The sequence below is a fragment of the Biomphalaria glabrata genome, chromosome 1, assembly GCF_947242115.1.
Source record: "Biomphalaria glabrata chromosome 1, xgBioGlab47.1, whole genome shotgun sequence".
Classification (NCBI taxonomy): domain Eukaryota; kingdom Metazoa; phylum Mollusca; class Gastropoda; family Planorbidae; genus Biomphalaria; species Biomphalaria glabrata.
Genome location: NC_074711.1, coordinates 36,530,669 through 36,553,084, shown reverse-complemented (window position 1 = coordinate 36,553,084; position 22,416 = coordinate 36,530,669). Strand labels below are relative to the sequence as shown.

General features: G+C 38.8%; 1 protein-coding gene across 10 annotated transcripts in view; it reads left to right on the top strand.

The window, feature by feature from the left end:
* The window catches only part of LOC106078375 (zinc finger CCCH domain-containing protein 10-like), a 104,141-nt gene that overhangs the window by 37,138 nt on the left and 44,587 nt on the right, over positions 1-22,416 (top strand). For 8 of the 10 annotated variants that reach the window (XR_008778785.1, XR_008778789.1, XM_056034564.1 and 5 more), the window contains one exon: positions 19,182-19,235. Coding sequence is in view for 1 of the 10 variants with exons in the window: in XM_056034520.1 (XP_055890495.1) it covers positions 19,182-19,235 (54 nt within the window). In the remaining 9 variants the exon portion in view is untranslated. Of the gene's footprint in view, positions 1-7,490; positions 7,671-19,181; positions 19,236-19,924; positions 20,024-22,416 lie in introns of those variants that run through there. The other 2 variants (XR_008778792.1, XM_056034571.1) reach the window with 2 other exon arrangements.

Sequence of the window (22,416 nt, the reverse complement as noted above, 5' to 3'; positions counted from 1 at the left end):
TGCTTAGTGACGAAGCAATGAAGAGCAATGCTGTGCGGAAGACAAATGGGCATTGCACATTTCTGAAAAAAGTAAAGTTACCATTTTTATGTAAAAGTTCAACATAGACAGGTTTATGTCCGATAGTATTTTGGCAGTTTGTTCTCTGTTTCGCATACAAGTACAGTATATATATATTCACAATATATTCCCGTTTTCTCGACATTTTTCACAAAGTCGGAACCCTTCGTCCGACATCAGTCCGGATTTTCGGAAATTTACAGTATTTTAGTAACTGTAATTAGTGCATTCAGTACGTGGACTAGTGCTTGCCTGACAGCTTTGCTTTCAAATCGATGTGTTGAAATGAGTGATAAGTCTACAAGGTTTAAATATCTTTTCTTTTGTCTTGAAAGTAAACGTGTTTTGCGATAACGTTTCAGTTTGATGAAATCTAAAAGACTATTGGTTTTCTTGGGGAAAAAATTATCAAAGCATACAACGGTGAAAGAGAAACACTTGTAAATATCGGCTCAAGTCAATGTTCGTATAGTTGTTTTTTTTTTTTTTAATATATAAAGAATATGTATTTGAATGGGGACATGAGTAAGAATAAATAGCATTTTGTCTCAACGTAGACCTTTCCGAATGGCGTGTCTGTCAAAAACAGAAGAAAATGTGGGAGCATAATTATTGGACGGTTCTAACAGCCCTAACTGTTCATGCAGTCACTCAATAATTCAGTCAGTATAGTCTGTTCACTTGAACGCTTTGTTCTTACCTCAGTGGTCGACATGTACAGTCTGGGTAGAGTGAATGCCATCAATATTACTTCGTACATGCTTTAGGTACTCTCATCGGCCATGCAGATAGATTAGCTTGGTGTAGACTCATGCACGGCAGCTGTGTTCTGGAGCTGTGTTTGGCTTGCACCTAGTTGGTTCGGTCATATCTAATGAAGACAGTCTTGACTAGTCACGCCAGTTAAGTGTCATAAGCCGTTCCTGTTGTTTTTTTTTTTTTTGTTTTTTTTGCTAGTGTTAAGAACACATGCCATGCTAACTGTACTAGCCTACATACTAAATGTGAAAGAAATGAGGACGTTGTACCAACAAGGGCGCTCTGATTGTGTTGCATGCACCTCATCGCATTGACAATCAATGAGATTGTATTTATCCTCCGTACACCTCTTTATTACCGGTTTACAAACACACTCACTTTTGATTTTGATTTGTTTATAGAAACTTTATAACTTTGATATTTGTTTAGCGTTGAAACTCTAGTGTATTCAAGTTTAATGTTTGGGGGATGCAATAGAAAACGAAATTTCCGAGACACTTTCATTTTTTGTAGCAATAAACTTCAGCTCTGTTATATTTATCTATTATTATTATTATTATTGGAAAATGTCAATGTTGACCTAATCAATCATTATGCCAGTAGTTGTTTTTTCTTTATTTCTTTCCTTCATTTTTAAAGTGTTTTCACTAAATATCCACGATACTTATTGGAAATCACACCCTCACGGTGGTGCAGTAATTCACCTACTTAATTTAGACACTGAGCTGACAAAACGAATAAGAAAGATCCCTGCAGCTATGGCCAAACTGTCCAAGCGCGTCTGGTAAAATGTCAAAATCCTAGTCTACTATGGCTGAGTTGTGAGCACTCTTCTTTATGGTAGTGAGAGCTGGTCAACATAAATGTGACAAGGGCATAGATTAAATAGCTTTTACTTACGCTGCCTGCGACGCATAATGTGCATCTCCTGGAGGGATCATGTTTCCGACCCGGACGTTTTGAAACTGGCCAATATGCACAGCATCTATGCTCTTCTGGCTCTTCTGAGAAGACTACGCTGGCTCGGACAATTCACGCATGCCAGATGGAAGAATCCATAAAGACATCTTATACGCTGAGTTTGAGGAGGGAGTCAGACCCAAGGGCCTCCTAAGACTAACCTATAGAGATGTCTGTAAGCAAGACATGAGAACCACAGGCATCATTAAAAATATGTGGAAGGAGATAGCCCAAGACCGGACAGCATGGAGACAGACTGTGCATGCTGGTAGGAACATGGCCGAGAGCAAAAGAAACAAAGCGGCCTTAGTCAAGAGAAAGAAAAAGAAAGTTGCCCTTTCAGCTAGCGCTTAAACAGATGTATATACATGCACGAACTGTGGCAAACTTTGCCGCTCCAGAATTGGCTTGATTAGTCACAACATATTCTGCCTCGCCTCGAGAGGAAACCAAAGCCAGTGACTCATTTGGGCGCATCTATTGTCTTGCGAGACAGAAGTAGCCTTGTAATAATAGCAATAAGTATCAAAAGTGTATCTCTCTCTTCTCTTTTTTTTTGTTTAATAAAACCTACGAAGGTATTTTGGGAAGAAATTTTGCTTTGGAAGTCAAACTTAGCGATACGAGTCATTTATTTTTGAAAGCAACCGAAATACAAGCTCGTAAAGTTCTCGTTGAAAAGCAATAAGGCCAAAGGGTTTTATTTACAGAATAATATTTATGTGTGTGTGTGTGTGTGTCGATGGGAAACAATTTGCCATAAATCCATTGTAATATAATATACAATCCAATAAGCTTGGTGGCATTCATTTGTCTTGTTAGAGAGAATTGTAATTAACCTAATCTGCTAGAATGTCCTGTAGCTAACGGATCAAAGTTTGTGTTGTAATGACTCAATTGTAAGACGCGTAAAAGTTAAGTTTAATGGGGTATTTTCTTAGAATATGAATGTCTAGCTTACTTTATCGTTTAAACAATGAGTTTTTCCCTAATCAATTCCTCCTTTATGAGCTAATTGTGATCTATTCTTTCTCATTCTTTTTATTACTTTTTATTGCTGCATCAAGTTTCTTCTACTTAAGAATGAGCGCCAAACGTTCATGAACGTTTAATTATGTATTCAACTCATTACCGAATACGAAGAAACATTTGAGTCGAATGCGGGAATTCCCGCTGAAAGCATGTTACAAAAAATACTTAAGCCAAATTTTATCTTAAGATGATATTATTTTTAAAAATTATAATATTCAAACTAGGGGGATTTTTACCCCCAAAGATGTACACAAACTGTCAAATGTTTAGAGCTGTTTCTGAAATAAATAGCCGTCCAAACACTATATTACTTGTTTTTCCGAAGGGTACAGTTTGTATACATTAACACGATCAGCGTCAATCCACTATTTTTGTTGCTCAAAAATTGGGCTAGTTGTTCATTTCTAAAAGTCATCGCTCGAGAACGTCTTCTTGTTGTTTTTTGAAGAGTTCCTACACCTTCATTATAGATTTCTGTATACACTATTGTGTGATTGTATTCACTTCCTTGAGATATAAATAGTACTGATAACGAACGAAAATGTCAAGTGTTATTGGGGTCTAACGTTTGTAACCGGCAAGTAATTTTACTATCTTGTTATTGATTTGATTAGTTTTTCCTTACTTTGAGCCAATAACGAATGTTTGTGCTTTCTTGATTTTTTTTACATACAAATGTTTGCTACTCCGTTGTTGTTATTGAAGGTATTGGAAACTATTGCAACCCTGAACAAATTATCATAGTGCCATTACATTTATCATTTAGGATCAGACACTTCTTTCTTTTATGATTGCTTAGTAAATAGTAAACTTCCTTTATGAGAAGAATAACAAAGTTAAAGAGATCGCTTCGTAAAGAGTGATTAGTGACAGAACATTTAACAAATCTATAACCCCATGAGGTTTCACTGTTTTATGTACCTACCTTTTACTAACGAAAGAGACAGCCATTAAAGCAGCCATTAAAGCATACACCACCAGATACCCATACATTTGAGATTAAAAGCTGCCTTCGAAAACTTGCGCTTGTGATGAAAAGAGAACCTCCGGCAGACAAAGCAGAATATTGTTTTAAACCTATGGCATGTAACTCAACGAAAGGAGTAAAAGACGGTGGCTTTTTATTTACATGTGATATCAGGACACTACAAAGAAAGATAACAGTCTTGGTTGATAAATCTTCTCAAGAAGATTCACTGTCGCTGCCTTTGTCTTTCGTCACTGTCACAACTTTCACAGTCAGTGTCGCTCTCTATCATCTTTGGTTGTCCCAAGAACCCTTGCCTTCCCAAACCACCTGAAATGTCTTCCACTCGCTGAGACGACCGTCTCGTCCAGACACAGAAAAACCACTACAGTTCTTCACTTTGCTGGCGGAGCGACCCAAGTTTTAACATAAAACATGACATTCATACGTCGGTTCAGTAACAGACCGTTTACAATATTTAGGTCACAGTTGGGTCTGCACAAGATACTATTCTTCCTTAATTTAGGATTCAAGACATTCGCATTATGAAGATGACGCTGAGAAATTTGTTTTCTTTTCTACTTAGTCCATTCCAGTAATTCGTGTGATCGTTGCTTAGTAGACAGTACACTTCCATTATAAGTGTGTTTTATGGTGCTATTGCATTTAATACTGTGAGGACATTATTGATAGGTGTGATAATTCCTGCACAACATTGAACACACGTTATCGCAGTGTGAGGGATATTGATCGACAATAGTGTGAGCACTAAAAGATTACATCGCCTTCACCCCGCCATCCCCCAACCCCCACCACCACCGATCCTTTCTTTATTGCTGCCGGTACTTGAGCTGTCACAACGTTCATACGACTCCCGTGCCAAGACTTGAATGTCTACACTCTGGGTGTTCAGGTCGTGAAAGATGACATCTTAGTCAAAACTATTTCGGCTTGTAGTTTAAATTTTATTTGGAGGAGGGGTGGTGGATAGGAGAACGAAGTTTAGTCAGTACCGGAGGGGGGGGGGGGGAGGATGGCGTTATTTTAAGGATGTATGAAACTATTGTAGTATTGATCAAAGTATACAAACTGTAAGGAGTGATACGGGAATGTCGCTTCTCCTTTGTTTTTAAATTTAACTGTATACTTTTCAACGTTATAGTTGTGGTTAGGAATCAACTATTTATTTCAAATAAATATAGATAATTATGACTTGGCTGTTTAATGGATTTGGGGGCGGGGGATTCGTATATAGGGTTTATAGAACACTTTTGAGTTCACTACAGTCATTTGATTGTCGATTAAAGATGTATGTTACCGTTATCACTTTTTCAACAGAAAAAACAAATCAGTTTGCTTAGCACATATCCATTGTAGACTAAACAATATATTTTTGTTGAAAACGATGTCAAGGATAGATATACCTGTATACAAGTATCTACGATATTCCAGCACAACTAATTATGATGTTCTGGTCAGTGCCAACATGGACAGTACAGCGATATAAAGGTTGTGCTTTTGTGACGTCAGTTGTCCTCGGAGAACTACGTGATGCTAGTCGCAAGGCAAAAAAAAAAGTTTACTTCTACTATCTTAGAGGCTAGCAACTACATTTTGAAGGCTGGAGAACTGTACGGAGCACTGCGTCGAACATCTTTGAGATGCAAACATAAGTTACTATATATCAAAGGTGCGGGCAACAAAGAGAACTTAGATTTAACTTTCAATAGAGAACGATCTCATTTTTTGCTTTGGCAACTAGTAAATTCTACGATCTTCTTAAAACTTGATTGCTCGAAGATGAAGCTCTTTTGTTACTTCTGTAAATATATTGCTAATATTATTTACATTATTATTTTTGTGTACTTTTTAAAAAATAAAATTTTGGAAATATTACTATTTAAACCTTGAGTTTCACTGCCCTGTCTGTTAATGTAGAACCAAATATTCTCATCTCCTCAAGAGGCAGTCTCATACTCTGTAAATTCCCAGGCTTTATTTCCATGGCTTGAATGAAACCGCATCTCTTCTCACAAGGCATGACGTGTCTGGGTCAAGATTTTTAAACTCGCCGGCCAGAGAACTGTTCTGTTCAGACTTGCACAATCTCGAGACAAATTGAACGTTTCATGCTTCACGGCGTCATTTAGACTTCATTAACTAACTGAATTTAGTTCAATGCCATTGAGCCAGCTCGTCTCACGCTCTGCCTTTTTATTTCACTGAAACGAAATCTATATAAGCTGCTTCACATTTTTAGTTTTAATAGGATCACTCTGTGTGTATGTGTGGGTTATTTTGATGTGCGTGTGTGTGTATTTTACTATGCCCCTGTGTTTGATTTTAAATCTCCTTCCCTCACGTCCCTACTCTTGCTATCGTGACTAACAGACAGGAAACACTTGAGGAGGAAATTTTCTCCCGTTTCCACTGCATCAGCATGACAATCGGTGATCCGATGGTCAGATCGATGGTCCACCCAAACAATGCTGTCGATTAGGCTTTTCAGACCTCGGAGCTGGTGACGTTTTAAAGTAAAATAGTAAAAAAAAAAAGATCATTGTATCTACAGCAGGACACGTATCTCTGGTAGTTTGTAGACAAGTGTAACATTGATTGTAAAGTACCGAGTTTCTAGTACCATATAGCATGATTATTTCTAGGGCAGAATAAGCCTTTAGTAAGCGTTTAGCAGAATTAGAGATCCAGTTGAAATCATGAATTTAAAAGATAAATACAGAGAATTTCAAAATACACAAATATAAAATAATTCTACTGGCAGAATCTTGTTTTCTGTTTTAGAAACATGGCATACCATGTATAAAAACATGCCCCGCCTACGTGAATGATGTTTTGTTTGTAGGGAAAGTAAATGGAGCCATTCACTGTAAACACTAAACCAGCTACGTTTGTTTTTTTTTTAATCGTGAGCCTGGACAAACATTCATATTAAATACTATAGACAACTTTCCACATTACGTAATTCTGAACAAAAAGATAGAGGTAGACTTCAGAGAGCTTCAAATTGTCTCAAACAGCATACACACGAAGACTTGTAGCTGACTGAGATCAGAGGTGATTAGAAAGGAAAAACAAATCATCTGAGTTCTGAATAGGTGTGTAGAAAAGAGATTTTTTTATTGAGCTCGTATTTATATACTACTAAAGGCTTGCTTGATGTAAATACAAAAAATAAATACAATTAGGCTGTATCAAAAACATATATTTTTCGTCATGAAATCTACATGTCATTGGTTTTCGAAATAAAAAACAAAGGCTGCTATACAGCGCTATCTAGTTAGACTTTGTAATGAAGGCGTCTTATGAAGAGAACTTCTGTGCCAACGTCATCTGGGGAAGACAACAATGCCAGTGTTCAGTTCTCCTATTGTAGGCTACTTGCTCCTTGACTCGTGTCGACTGCTCACTATTATGTTTGTTCCTTGACTTACTCGTGACAACAAGGCTCATCTCTCTCTCCCCCACCCTTACAGACGCACACGCACACGTTCTTATTAGTCGTGACTAAGATTCGGAAATATGAACGTCTTCTTATCCCCCCCCCCTCGCTCTTCTCTTCAGATCATTACCGCAGGGTCTCCCCCCCCCCTCCCTCCAAGCACTGTTTGCTTGGAGTTGGTGAGAAGGGGGGAAAAACGTCATCTGAGTCTTGGCCCCGCTAGTTGACACACTCATTAGTTATGTTAGCTCTTAGAGTCACAGGTTTTCATTTCGCAATGTCTTCCTTCACAAAACATTCTGTTATTTTCTGATTGCTCTCTATACGTCTATCCGGAACAAAAATATCCTCAATCAGCTATGTGGAGTCAGAAGATTGAAATTATTTTTTTTTTTTGCCTCTGCGCAAATAATGTTTAATTGTTTCTGCCAGGTCAGTATGTATTTAGACACAAAACTCCAAATTTGTATTCTGTTTTCCCCTATTCTTTATGCTATTCTTTTTGAATTCTATCCAGTTTAACTGCCATCCGTTTTACCGTTATGATATCCCAGCCATGAAGATAAAATGGAAACCGGGGGACTTTTTTATCCGTCAGATCTAGAGATTGGGGCTATTTCATTGGGAATCACCAGCTCTAGTTAAGATGGCATCATCTGATGTCCAGGCGGGAACACTTAACGTCCAACCCTCTTCCCCCCTTCAGTAGTAAATTGTTGTTTTTTTTTTGTATCCTCCGCTAAAGTAGGTTGTCTATATAAAGATCTTTAGAGCCGGCAAACATGACCGCCTTGTCACATTTGTGTGACTATAAAAACATCTATGAAATAGAATATGGCCATTTTAGATCAGATTTTTGTTGTTGTTGTTGTTATTTAGCGTTTGGCTGCAACGATACAAGAGATTATACTGTCTATAAAACAAAAGGTTTTACGTAAAACTTTATACATTGTTGAGTTAATTGTTGCTTGGTAAAATAAACGATTAAGAAAGCACGTTTCGTGTAGAATATAAACGAATACACATTTTGTTCGGTCGTCTTTCAAATTATCAACACCTTATTGTCCATTAAAACTTCATTATGTCTAATGGATTATTGAAACATCATTATGTCTTTATTATGAAAGTTGACAAGATTTTATGAGGCTTGATTCTCAATCAATTTTTAAAAAAATATTCTACTTTTTCAAATTTTGTAAACAAGGACTGTCCATCTTGATAATCTGGCTAACATCATAGACATCCACTTTGTTCGTTTGAAACAATCAGATGGCTATAACCCATCAATACAATCAGATGGCACTAGTCCGTGGATACAATCAGATGGCGCTAGTCCGTGGATACAATAACATGGCGCTAGTCCGTGGATACAATCAGATGGCGCTAGTCCGTGGATACAATCAGATGGCGCTAGTCCGTGGATACAATCAGATGGCACTAGTCCGTGGATACAATCAGATGGCACTAGTCCGTGGATACAATCAGATGGCGCTAGTCCGTGGATACAATCAGATGGCACTAGTCCGTTGATACAATCAGATGGCACTAGTCCGTTGATACAATCAGATGGCACTAGTCCGTGGATACAATCAGATGGCACTAGTCCGTGGATACAATCAGATGGCGCTAGTCCGTGGATACAATAACATGGCGCTAGTCCGTGGATACAATCAGATGGCGCTAGTCCGTGGATACAATCAGATGGCACTAGTCCGTGGATACAATCAGATGGCACTAGTCGCTGATACAATAACATAGCGCTAGTCCGTGGATACAATAACATAGCGATAGTCCGTGGATACAATCAGATGGCGATAGTCCGTGGATACAATCAGATGGCACTAGTCTGTGGATACAATCAGATGGCGCTAGTCCGTTGATACAATCAGATGGCACTAGTCCGTGGATACAATCAGATGGCACTAGTCCGTGGATACAATCAGATGGCACTAGTCTGTGGATACAATCAGATGGCGCTAGTCCGTTGATACAATCAGATGGCACTAGTCCGTGGATACAATCAGATGGCACTAGTCCGTGGATACAATCAGATGGCACTAGTCCGTGGATACAATCAGATGGCACTAGTCTGTGGATACAATCAGATGGCACTAGTCTGTGGATACAATCAGATGGCGCTAGTCCGTTGATACAATCAGATGGCACTAGTCCGTGGATACAATCAGATGGCACTAGTCCGTGGATACAATCAGATGGCACTAGTCCGTGGATACAATCAGATGGCACTAGTCTGTGGATACAATCAGATGGCGCTAGTCCGTGGATACAATAACATGGCACTAGTCCGTTGATACAATCAGATGGCACTAGTCCGTGGATACAATCAGATGGCACTAGTCCGTGGATACAATCAGATGGCACTAGTCCGTGGATACAATCAGATGGCACTAGTCTGTGGATACAATCAGATGGCGCTAGTCCGTTGATACAATCAGATGGCACTAGTCCGTGGATACAATCAGATGGCACTAGTCCGTGGATACAATCAGATGGCACTAGTCCGTGGATACAATCAGATGGCACTAGTCTGTGGATACAATCAGATGGCGCTAGTCCGTGGATACAATAACATGGCACTAGTCCGTTGATACAATCAGATGGCGCTAGTCCGTGGATACAATAACATGGCTCTAGTCCGTTGATACAATCAGATGGCGCTAGTCCGTGGATACAATAACATGGCACTAGTCCGTGGATACAATCAGATGGCGCTAGTCCGTGGATACAATCAGATGGCGCTAGTCCGTGGATACAATCAGATGGCGCTAGTCCGTGGATACAATCAGATGGCGCTAGTCCGTGGATACAATCAGATGGCGATAGTCTCTGGATACAATCAGATGGCGCTAGTCCGTGGATACAATCAGATGCCGCTAGTCCGTGGATACAATCAGATGGCGTTAGTCCGTGGATACAATCAGATGGCGCTAGTCCGTGGATACAATCAGATGGCGCTAGTCCGTGGATACAATCAGATGGCACTAGTCCGTGGATACAATCAGATGGCACTAGTCTGTGGATACAATCAGATGGCACTAGTCCGTGGATACAATAACATGGCGCTAGTCTGTGGATACAATCAGATGGCTCTAGTCTGTGGATACAATAACATGGCGCTAGTCTGTGGATACAATAACATGGCGCTAGTCTGTGGATACAATCAGATGGCACTAGTCTGTGGATACAATCAGATGGCACTAGTCTGTGGATCCAATCAGATGGCACTAGTCTGTGGATCCAATCAGATGGCGCTAGTCCGTGGATCCAATCAGATGGCACTAGTCTGTGGATACAATCAGATGGCGCTAGTCCGTGGATCCAATCAGATGGCACTAGTCTGTGGATACAATCAGATGGCACTAGTCTGTGGATACAATCAGATGGCACTAGTCTGTGGATCCAATCAGATGGCGCTAGTCCGTGGATCCAATCAGATGGCACTAGTCTGTGGATACAATCAGATGGCGCTAGTCCGTGGATCCAATCAGATGGCACTAGTCTGTGGATACAATCAGATGGCGCTAGTCTGTGGATACAATCAGATGGCGCTAGTCTGTGGATACAATCAGATGGCGCTAGTCCGCTGATACAATAACATGGTGCTAGTCCCTGGATACAATAACATGGCGCTAGTCCGTGGATACAATCAGATGGCGCTAGTCCGTGGATACAATCAGATGGCACTAGTCCGTGGATACAATCAGATGGCGCTAGTCCGTGGATACAATCAGATGGCACTAGTCCGTGGATACAATCAGATGGCACTAGTCCGTTGATACAATCAGATGGCACTAGTCCGTTGATACAATCAGATGGCACTAGTCCGTTGATACAATCAGATGGCACTAGTCCGTGGATACAATCAGATGGCGCTAGTCCGCTGATACAATAACATGGTGCTAGTCCCTGGATACAATAACATGGCGCTAGTCTGTGGATACAATAACATGGCGCTAGTCCGTGGATACAATCAGATGGCACTAGTCCAGGGGTGGGCAAATTACGGCCCGCGGGCCACATGCGGCCCGCCGAAATGTTTTATGCGGCCCGCCGACACCTATAGAAATCAGGTGTGCCCAATGTATATACATATAAAAATGAAAATATTAAAAATAATATCTATATAAATTATTGAAACTCTCATTATAGAAGTGTTATGTAAACGAAGATTATGCTTATTGGCTATACATCAATACACTCGATTCAAGACACAATGTCTGAGTGTTGGCTAGGCTTGAAACAAGATGGCAAGTGTAACAACTGATGGAACTCGATCTTCGACTGAGAAAAATATATATTTTTTTTTACATATCCCAACCATAAATTCTAAACAGGAAAGTTTGCACTAAGCTGCATAAAATTTCATCATTATATTATTTGAAATCGAATAGTAATCAAACCAACTAGAGCTAAGTATGTTTTACCTCGGGTAGTTCCAATTTAAGAACAAAATAACTCAATGTATCCCTATCTTATCATCTTATGTTACTCGAAGGACATTGACTGTGACTTTGTTACCAATATCAATATTTCTAATGAAGAGTGAAAGACAGATTTCATGTCTTTTATAACTGGTATTGCAATTGGTTGTTTATATATGAAATATAAATGCATGTTAAATCTTTTCAAACAAGGCTTTCCAATTTCTACAGACATGCAAAAGAAAATATTTTTGTCATTTTTCTTTGCTGAAAGGTGAAACTATTTTTAGTGAAATAATTAAAAGTACAACACTTATTAAGATTCCTTAACTGTGCAATTTATAAAAGCAAATTTTAAGACGTAAAGAACCAGTTTTCAATATTTTTTAACTGACCATTTAGCGCAGGAGCTGATTCAGCTCCATAGGACATAACTCCAAGCAAAGAGAAGTTCCAGTCCTACCACGGGAGTCTTATGGGTACCAGAAGCTGTATTTTCAAAATTAAAAAACCTTTGCTGCTGTTCATACTATTTGGGTACACATACATCTGTTCTTCTTCTTTGTTATAATTTTACATGTTGGAGAGTTCAGATTAGTAATTCTATATCTGAGATCAACCGCGCAGTGGTTTCCAGATCATTCAGTTCTCTGAATAGTCTTTGGAAAAGTCTTGTTCGGGTATCTTGATTTAGTATGCACCATTGAAGGACATGGTCAGCATTCTCTGGTGATGCTCCACAAAGGCAGGTTTCCCTCGTCCCGACAATTAACTTCCGGAACATATATTATTGTCTCATTCAGTGGGCAAACATTCTTTTGTGGAAACTAAACAAGTATAATCACTGGTCAATGTTGACTGACTGTAATTTGACAGCAGTCACAGGGGTAACAACTAGTAAGATAGTTCCACAGTTCCGGAACATTATGCACGAGTGTAAAAAGTAAAATACTGCACATTAAGTACAAATGTATATTTGTGGGGATGTTGTGATATAAAAAGACAACAGCAATTTTAAAAAATCGTAAAATTGGTTTAAAAAATGCTAACTCTTGTTGTAATTTTTCAACGTGGAGTGTAAAAAAAAAGAGAAAGAAACGTGAATATAATACAGTGTAAATATGAGTTGAAAGACAGTTAGCAAGCGTATCTTTCTAAGATATATACATATATGCGGCCCGCCATTCCCAAACTTTTTTTAATGCGGCCCTCAATACAAAAAGGTTGCCCACCCCTGCGCTAGTTCGATGATACAATAACATGGCGCTAGTCTTTTGATCCAATCAGATGGCGCTAGTCCGCTGATACAATAACATGGCGCTAGTCTTTTGATACAATCAGATACTTATAGTCCGTTAATACAATCAGATGGCGCTAGTCCGCTGAAACAGTAACATGGCGCTAGTCCGTTGATACAGTAACATGGCGCTAGTCCGTTGATACAGTAACATGGCGCTAGTCCGTTGATACAGTAACATGGCGCTAGTCCGCTGATACAGTAACATGGCGCTAGTCCGTTGATACAATAACATAGCGCTAGTCTTTTGATACAATCAGATGGCGCTAGTCTGTTGATACAATCAGATACTTATAGCCCGTTAATACAATCAGATGGCACTAGTCCGTGGATACAATAACATGGCTCTAGTCTGTCAATACAATCAGATGGCACTAGTCCGTGGATACAATAACATAGCACTAGTCTGTCAATACAATCAGATGGCACTAGTCTGTCAATACAATCAGATGGCACTAGTCTGTCAATACAATCAGATGGCACTAGTCTGTCAATACAATCAGATGGCACTAGTCTGTCAATACAATCAGATGGCACTAGTCTGTCAATACAATCAGATGGCACTAGTCTGTCAATACAATCAGATGGCACTAGTCTGTCAATACAATCAGATGGCACTAGTCCGTGGATACAATAACATAGCACTAGTCTGTCAATACAATCAGATGGCACTAGTCTGTCAATACAATCAGATGGCACTAGTCCGTGGATACAATAACATAGCACTAGTCTGTCAATACAATCAGATGGCACTAGTCCGTGGATACAATCAGATGGCACTAGTCTGTCAATACAATCAGATGGCACTAGTCCGTGGATACAATAACATAGCACTAGTCTGTCAATACAATCAGATGGCACTAGTCTGTCAATACAATCAGATGGCACTAGTCCGTGGATACAATAACATAGCTCTAGTCTGTCAATACAATCAGATGCCGCTAGTCCGTGGATACAATCAGATGGCGCTAGTCCGTGGATACAATAACATGGCTCTAGTCCGTTGATACAATCAGATGGCACTAGTCCGTGGATACAATCAGATGGCACTAGTCTGTCAATACAATCAGATGGCACTAGTCCGTTGATACAATCAGATGGCACTAGTCCGTTGATACAATCAGATGGCACTAGTCCGTTGATACAATCAGATGGCACTAGTCTGTCAATACAATCAGATGGCACTAGTCCGTGGATACAATAACATAGCTCTAGTCTGTCAATACAATCAGATGCCGCTAGTCCGTGGATACAATCAGATGGCGCTAGTCCGTGGATACAATAACATGGCGCTAGTCTGTGGATACAATAACATGGCTCTAGTCCGTTGATACAATCAGATGGCACTAGTCCGTGGATACAATCAGATGGCACTAGTCCGTTGATACAATCAGATGGCACTAGTCCGTTGATACAATCAGATGGCACTAGTCCGTTGATACAATCAGATGGCACTAGTCCGTTGATACAATCAGATGGCTCTAGTCCGTTGATACAATCAGATGGCACTAGTCCGTTGATACAATCAGATGGCACTAGTCCGTGGATACAATCAGATGGCTCTAGTCTGTGGATACAATCAGATGGCTCTAGTCCGTTGATACAATCAGATGGCACTAGTCCGTGGATACAATCAGATGGCACTAGTCCGTGGATACAATAACATGGCTCTAGTCTGTGGATACAATCAGATGGCACTAGTCCGTGGATACAATCAGATGGCACTAGTCCGTGGATACAATAACATGGCTCTAGTCTGTGGATACAATCAGATGGCACTAGTCCGTTGATACAATCAGATGGCGCTAGTTCGTGGATACAATAACATGGCTCTAGTCCGTTGATACAATCAGATGGCACTAGTCCGTGGATACAATAACATGGCTCTAGTCCGTTGATACAATCAGATGGCACTAGTCCGTGGATACAATAACATGGCTCTAGTCCGTTGATACAATCAGATGGCTCTAGTCCGTTGATACAATCAGATGGTTCTTACGCAATTCTCGCTATTTTTTAACTATTCCATGACGTAATTTTTCAATACATTTGAACATAATGTTGGTGAAAATCAAATAGAAATCTTCGTTACATCTTACTTTCTAACGAATGCAATTTCCTTTGACGTTTAAATTGCGTTTTCATCGTTGGTCAAGTATTGTATTATTACATCATGCTTTGTCCGATTCCAAACAAAAAAGGAAACCAGTAATTGCATTAAATGTAAGACCTCATGTTTCAGGCAGATTTCATCATTTTGTTTTGCTAGCCTACCTTACATTGGTCTCATCTTATCTTATCTTATCTTATCTTATCTTATATAGTACAGACGTTACTTCAAAAAAGAAGATGATTACGTCCTACGCGTCATGCATTTAGTCATGCATATTAACCAATGACTTAAATTCTGCCAAGTCACTGGTTTTCCTGGCTAGCTCAGGCAACCCATTCCATGCTCTAATAGCACTAGGGAAGAAGGAGTATTTGTACAAATTTGTCCTAGCATATGGGACGAGGAATGTGCCTTTATCTTTGTGTCTTTCAGAGTATTTTATTAAATTTTGTTTTTGTATTTGAAGATTATGGTTCAGTGTTTTATGTATGATTGCTACTTTACTTTTGAGCCTTCTGTCCTGAAGGCTTTCTAAATTTAGTGATTTTACTAAAGGTGTTACTCTAGTCAAATGCGAATATTCGTTTGTTATGAATCTCACTGCTCTATTTTGTGTCTGTTCCAGTTTCTTAATGTTTTCTTGAGTTGAGGGGTCCCAAACGGAGGATGCATATTCTATTATTGGCCTAACCAAGGTTAAATAACATTTTAGTTTTATGTTCTTATTTGATTTATAGAAATTTCTTTTAATAAATCCTAATGCTTTGTTTGATTTTTTTGTAGTTTCATCAATATGTGGATTCCATGATAGTTTTTCATTTATTATAACACCTAGGTATTTTGCGTTTTTAGTCTGTGTTACTGGTTTGCCATGAATAAGATAAGTGGAATTAATTTGTTTTAGTTTTTTTGTTACTCTTAACAACTGACATTTTTCTGGATGGAAAGACATGCTCCAATTTGATTCCCATTTCTGTAATTCATCTAATTCTCTTTGTAAAATATCTGTGTCTTGTGTTGTTTTTATTGTTCTATATATTATGCAATCGTCTGCAAATAATCTGACTTTTGTTCCTGAACGAATGCAATTTGGTAAATCATTTATGTAAATTAAAAATAGTAGTGGACCCAAGACTGTTCCTTGAGGTACACCTGAGTTTACTGTTATCGGTGTTGATTTAGAGCCATTTATTATTACAGTTTGTTCTCTCCCTATCAGAAAATCTTTAATCCACTGATGCAGTGGACCATTAATGCCGAAATATTTTAATTTTTTAAGCAAACTATGGTGGTGAACTTTGTCAAAAGCCTTAGAAAAATCTAGTAAGATAGCATCTATTTGTTCACTATTATCTAAACCTTTTGAAAAATCATCAATTAGTCCTATTAGTTGTGTTTCACATGATCTATATTTCCTAAAGCCATGTTGGTATGGTGTGAGGACATTATGTTTGTCTAAGTGGTTTATGATGTTGCTACATATTATGTGTTCTAGGATTTTACATGTGATGCTGGTAAGTGATACTGGTCTGTAGTTTCCTGGGTCAGATTTTTCTCCTTTTTTAAATAGGGGGGGTGACATTAGCTTCTTTCCAGTCCTTTGGTACTCTGCCCTGGTTAAGTGAAGCCTGAAAGAGTATTTTGAACACTGGGGCTAGCTCATTGCTTAGTTCTTTGAGTAATCTAGCTGGAATACCATCAGGTCCAGAAGCTTTATTTGGTTTGGTGTTGGCTAATAGTTTTTGAATTCCATTTTCTTGTACTACTATATCTTCTATGTTGTTTACTTGGTTCAAATTCAGTAATATGTCTTTGTCTCCTGGGGCTGAGAATGCTGATGCAAAGTATTTGTTTAGGATGTTTGCTTTAGTTTCATTATCATTATGTATTATGTTATGTTCATCTTTTAATGGCGCTATGCCTGTTGTTTCCATTTTCTTAGACTTAATGTATGACCATAGGTTTTTGTTGTTATCTTTAGATATTACATTGTTTATGTATTCACTCTGCAGCTGTCTGCTTACTTTTTGGGTTAAGTGTTTAATTTTTATATACTTTTTGTAAACTCTTTCTGCATTAGTTTCTTTAAATTTTTTATATAGGTTTACCTTCTGTTTACAAAGCTTCTTTAGTCTATTATTAAACCAGAATTTATTTATTTTGTTTGATGTGTATTTAGTTGGTATATGATTTTCTATAATGCTTTTAAGATGGTTTTTAATGAAATTCCAGAGGTCATCGACTGGTTGGTTAATGTCTTTTTCTAATAAGAATGTTTGTTGAAAGTTTAGTGCAGATTGGTGTAGTTGTGTCAGGTTACATTTGTTCCAGAGTAAGATTTTTCTTTTGGGTTTTGTATTGGCTACTGCTTTTATCTGACTGTGTATTTTTATGATCTCATGGTCTGATAGACCAGGGATAATTTCATAATCAACTACTAATCCAGGTCTGTTGGTTAAGAAGAGATCTAATGTGTTGTTTAATCTAGTTGGCTTTTTAATGATTTGATCTAAACTTAGGTTGTGTAAAGTTTCTATGAAAAGCTCATTTATGTCCTTAAGGTTTTGGTGTTTATCTATGGTTAGTGTTTTCCAATTTATATCAGGTAGGTTGAAATCACCCATAATCCAAAAAACTGCATTTTTATTTGTCTCTTTAAGTGTAGTAATCTGATTACATAGTTCCTGCATGTATTCTAAACTAGAATTTGGTGGTCTGTAAATGCTGCCTATTATTAGGGATGTTGAGGTGGTATTAATTTTACAAAATGTTGATTCTACATTTTTTGAGTTAGGTAAGGTAATTTCTTCTGCTATAAGAGTATTTTTTATTGCTAAAAGAACTCCTCCATGATTATAAGCCCTATCTTTTCTAAAAATTTCATAATTACTATTGAAAATTTCTGCATTATAAATTTCAGGATGCAGCCAAGTTTCTGTTCCTGCAATTATGTCTGGTTTCTCACATTCTAATAAAATTTCTAAGTCTGCTGTTTTGTTTCTAATGCTTTGAAAATTTATAACTAAGGTTTTAAGGTATTTTGGTATTACTTCTTTAGTAGGTTTGTTTAGTGAAGCTGTTGTATTAATTTTAGTAGATTTAGGTTTAACAGGAGTGGATCTGGCTAGTGGTTGGTGAGTTTGGTTCGGGATGGTGGGAAGTCTGCTCTAAGATAAAAGGTGATGTTAATATATGGATTCTTTACAATATACAGCAGTACTGAACTTGTAACTCATCCATTAATGTTCATCAGGCATGCTAAGAAGCAATACTTCACTGAGAATCTTAGCAATCTTGTAGACAGTTCTGAACGTAAGTGTACCTGAAATGTTCACTGACTAGCTGCGTAAGCATTTGAGATGAATCAAAGAATCCTACATTTATACACCTCTGCTCCTGAACAAGCTACTGATATAGATTTATATTGTGTACAGATAAAGTTTTTACCATATTAGTACTACTTATGTTGAACAATATATCGTTTAAAAATATTGTTGTTGCACGATTATAAGGCATTGTATTTCAGTTGCAATATAATACCTTAAAATTGTGTTAAAGCAATAGCAGCTAGTCCAAAACAATGCTTCACGACAGAGCCATTGTTGAACACACCGTTTCAATTATGAGAAAAATAAATGACATATCCTTGGTTAATCTTTGAGTTGCGCTGTTTGTTCATGGCATGAAATCTGCTCTTTTGTATGGAGTTGTTAGGTGGGGTGATCTGTCCATAGCTGTGACATAGAGTTTCATATATTGGTGAGTTGTCTGCAGTCAGAGAAGAGGCTCGAGGTACATAATAACCCTACAGATAAAATCAATCTGACTGAAGCCGCATGTTTTGTTGCTTTATTTATCGCAGCTTATAATGTCATAAAGTGACCTTTTTACATCCTTCAGTCTACCCCCCCCTTTCCCAAATACTCCACCGCCCTTATCATTCAGCTGATCTTTTATAGATGTACTTTTTATGTTATGTTATATTATTATTACATAAACACATAAACATACAGCACTATGTTATAAATTGTTAGATTGAATAAGTTTGAAACTAATTAAATAATTTTATGTTATTTTGTCTTCCTCTTTAGGCAGGAGGCTAACAAATCCTTTACCCAATCTTCGTCAAAAGTTGTATTTTCAAAGTGAGTACTGGCTTGTTGTAGAACTTAGAATGAGTTTGACTTAACATAGACTATGTACCAATAATTGTGTTATCAACCATTTCACTGTCATGTAAATCCCACGCCCTTGTGTTCCATTCAGGGTATCTTGTAATACGTTCACAGCTAATACATAAATATATAATTGTACAACAGTTGTGCCCCTCACCATGCATTATCAATACGTTTTAGCTCGTGACATTTGCTACCTCTGTGGTCAAGTAGATTTAGCTAGTTCCTACTATAATGATGTCCTTATGAAACTTATGCCAGCTCTCTACATTCTTTGAGGATCTAGCCAGTCCATCTTTGTGTATTGTTTCATTGTGCATAGCATTTTCACTACAGTGGCTTTAATTCAGTTCAATTTAATTATGTCTCCAATTAGTTGGCTCAGTTTTACGTGTGAGTTAAAACGTTGTTGGCCCGGAAGCAGGGCCGGTCCTAGCAGTTGCTGGGCCCTATGCGAAATGGGTTGCGCGGGGCCTAGTCTGGGTAGGGAAAAGGATAATAAGTGAAATTAAAGTTTTTTTTAAGAAAATAAATACGTCTTTGCATTTTATTCATTCTTAACTAAGTACAAAATCACTAACAAATTAGCTTTACCTTGTGGTACAGCTTTGCCACTGGTCAAATCCTTCATTTAAAAAGGAACTTTTGTGTTTTTCCAGTAGACGACAGTAGAAACAATAGATCTTGTCTGCTGACACCTGAGATGAACTCCAATTGGTGACAAGGCAGGGAGACCTAGGTCTCCCGTAGTGCCCTGGTAAGGAACTCTGTTGTTTGGCGTAGTGCCTCGTAGCTTCCATACAAATTTAGTAAACCACTAGATACGTCCTCCCGCAGCTCGCGGAGCTGCGGACACTCTTGCAAGACGTGCGCCACCGTCTCTTCTGATTCCCCGCAGTGATGGCAACGGGCATCAAAATTTGGCCGGAACCGGGCGAAGTACGCACCTATGGGGCAGTGTCCCGTACGCCACTGCGCTATTGTTGTTTGTTCCGACCTTTTTAGCCTCCACCACGGGTCCTCTCGATTTGGGCGGCGCATGTGCTGCCAGACTCCCCTGGCAGTGTTGGAGTCATCCCAGGATTTCAACCACTTTTCATGTACCCACTCTCGTATTACTGTCGTAGCCTGTTGGAACGTACTTGGCGATTCGAAAGCGGGCACGGCCAGCGCTCCTTCTCGTGCTAGAGCATCAGCCACGGCATTGCCCCTCACGCCGCAGTGCGAGGGCACCCACTGCATAACGATGACAGCTCCAATAAGCAGGCGGATGTTATTTGCGGCGCCTAATGCCTCTTCCACCAATTTGGACTTTCCCCTGAAGCCAGCCATGGCTTGGAGGCAGGACTGGGAATCGGTAACCATTACAACGGTAGTCGCAACGGTTATCTTTTCGCGCAGTTTTTGGAGCACGTGTTTTAGGGTATTCGTAATCGCCGTCAGTTCAGCATCAAAGCTACATGCGGCGAGGCCGCATGTGCCTGACAGCTTTTCAGGGTCCAGGTCTGGGTAACAGATATAGGCCCCATACCCAGCTCTTACGGGGTCCTTCATGACCGACCCGTCTGTGTAACAGTATATGGCATCGGCCGGGTAGGTCTTTAGTGTTTCCAATGCCATTTTTCGAAGTAGGTCCGGGTGTGTGTGTCTTTTTGTGGCCCCCTCCAACCCATGTATAGTGAAATTTATGGGAGGGATGGGCTGTCTCCTCCAGGGCGGGCACGTGCTTATCCGTCTAATTGGGACCCGCTCAGTGGAGAGGCCAGCTTGTGCACTCAAATTTGTAGCGCAGTGCATAAATGAGGTCCGTTTAATCCTATGTCTGCTGACACAGAATAGATCAGCCAAGGATGCACAATACTTTCACCATTACTCAGCTTTCGTTTGCAATTCACTTTAGAAAAATGTCTACCATCATTATTTTTTGGAAAATTCTCCAAAGTAATCTCAGGAGGACCTTTTTGTAATAAATTGTCAATACAAGATCTTTCCATTTTTTCTGTCCACATGGCAGGATCATCCATATTTCTCAATGAATCGACATTTTGTTCATTATCCATAACTACGTGTTGATCAGTTGTACATTATTGTCTTCTTTTCTTACGACATGTTGATCAGTTGTTACTGTTACATCATTTTCTTCTTCTCTAAAGACATGTTGATCAGATGTTACATTATTGTCTTCTTCTTTAACGACATTTACCACTGCAGTTTTTGCATTCTTCATAGAATCTGTTTCAGCTGTCTCACTAGAAATGATTATGTTCTCATTTTCAGGTTTTGATCGTTTTAAAAACGTACGTAGGGCGCCCATCTGGTTCTTAGCTGAAGCCTCATTTGCTTCTTTCTTCTTTTTCTTTTCCCAGCCAGATACATATTTTCTACCAACATCCCTTGACCTCTTAGGTAATTTTCTATCCATCTTTCACCAAAAATCTGCTAAATATCATCTGAATCTAGTAGATCTGAATCGTTCTAGTATAGTCTAATAGTGAGTGACAGTCTTAGTCTAGTCTATATGTTATATCGATGGCTGCCTGGTCGTGCGGTTTGTGCGCTGGACTGTCGTTCGGATTTATCGACCGTCGAGGGTTCAAACCCTGCCCGCTCCCATCCCCCGTCGTCCTGCGGGAGGTTTGGACTAGGAAGTAAACTATCTTCAACTCTGAAGGAACATCCGAAACATGTAAAACATTTTACAAACAAACAAACAAACATTTTATCGAATATGTGTAGATTTAGATCTAGACCTATATAAAATTTTCATTCTAATTCTAGATGTAGGTCTCTGGATCTAATATAAAAAAATATCGCTTTTGATTTTTTTTTATGAGATTGAGATTTATTTTTATCTACTTTTATTAGCGGTGACTATTAATGTAAATAAAGTATTGCAACTTCCTGTTTTGGTTAAAATACACCATATTATTATATTTTTATTTAAATATGAAAGCTGACAATGCTTTTTTTTTCGCGTAAGATTTGTTTTCCATATTGAATGACACCCCGAAATAACAATTTTGTCTATTTTTCAGGAGATTTTAATATTTCAATTTCCTCGACCTTTTCGTATATTTTGCATCATTATGCAATTACACATATAATTAGCGTGGGGCCTATGAAAGTGCGGGGCCCACTGCGGCCGCATAGA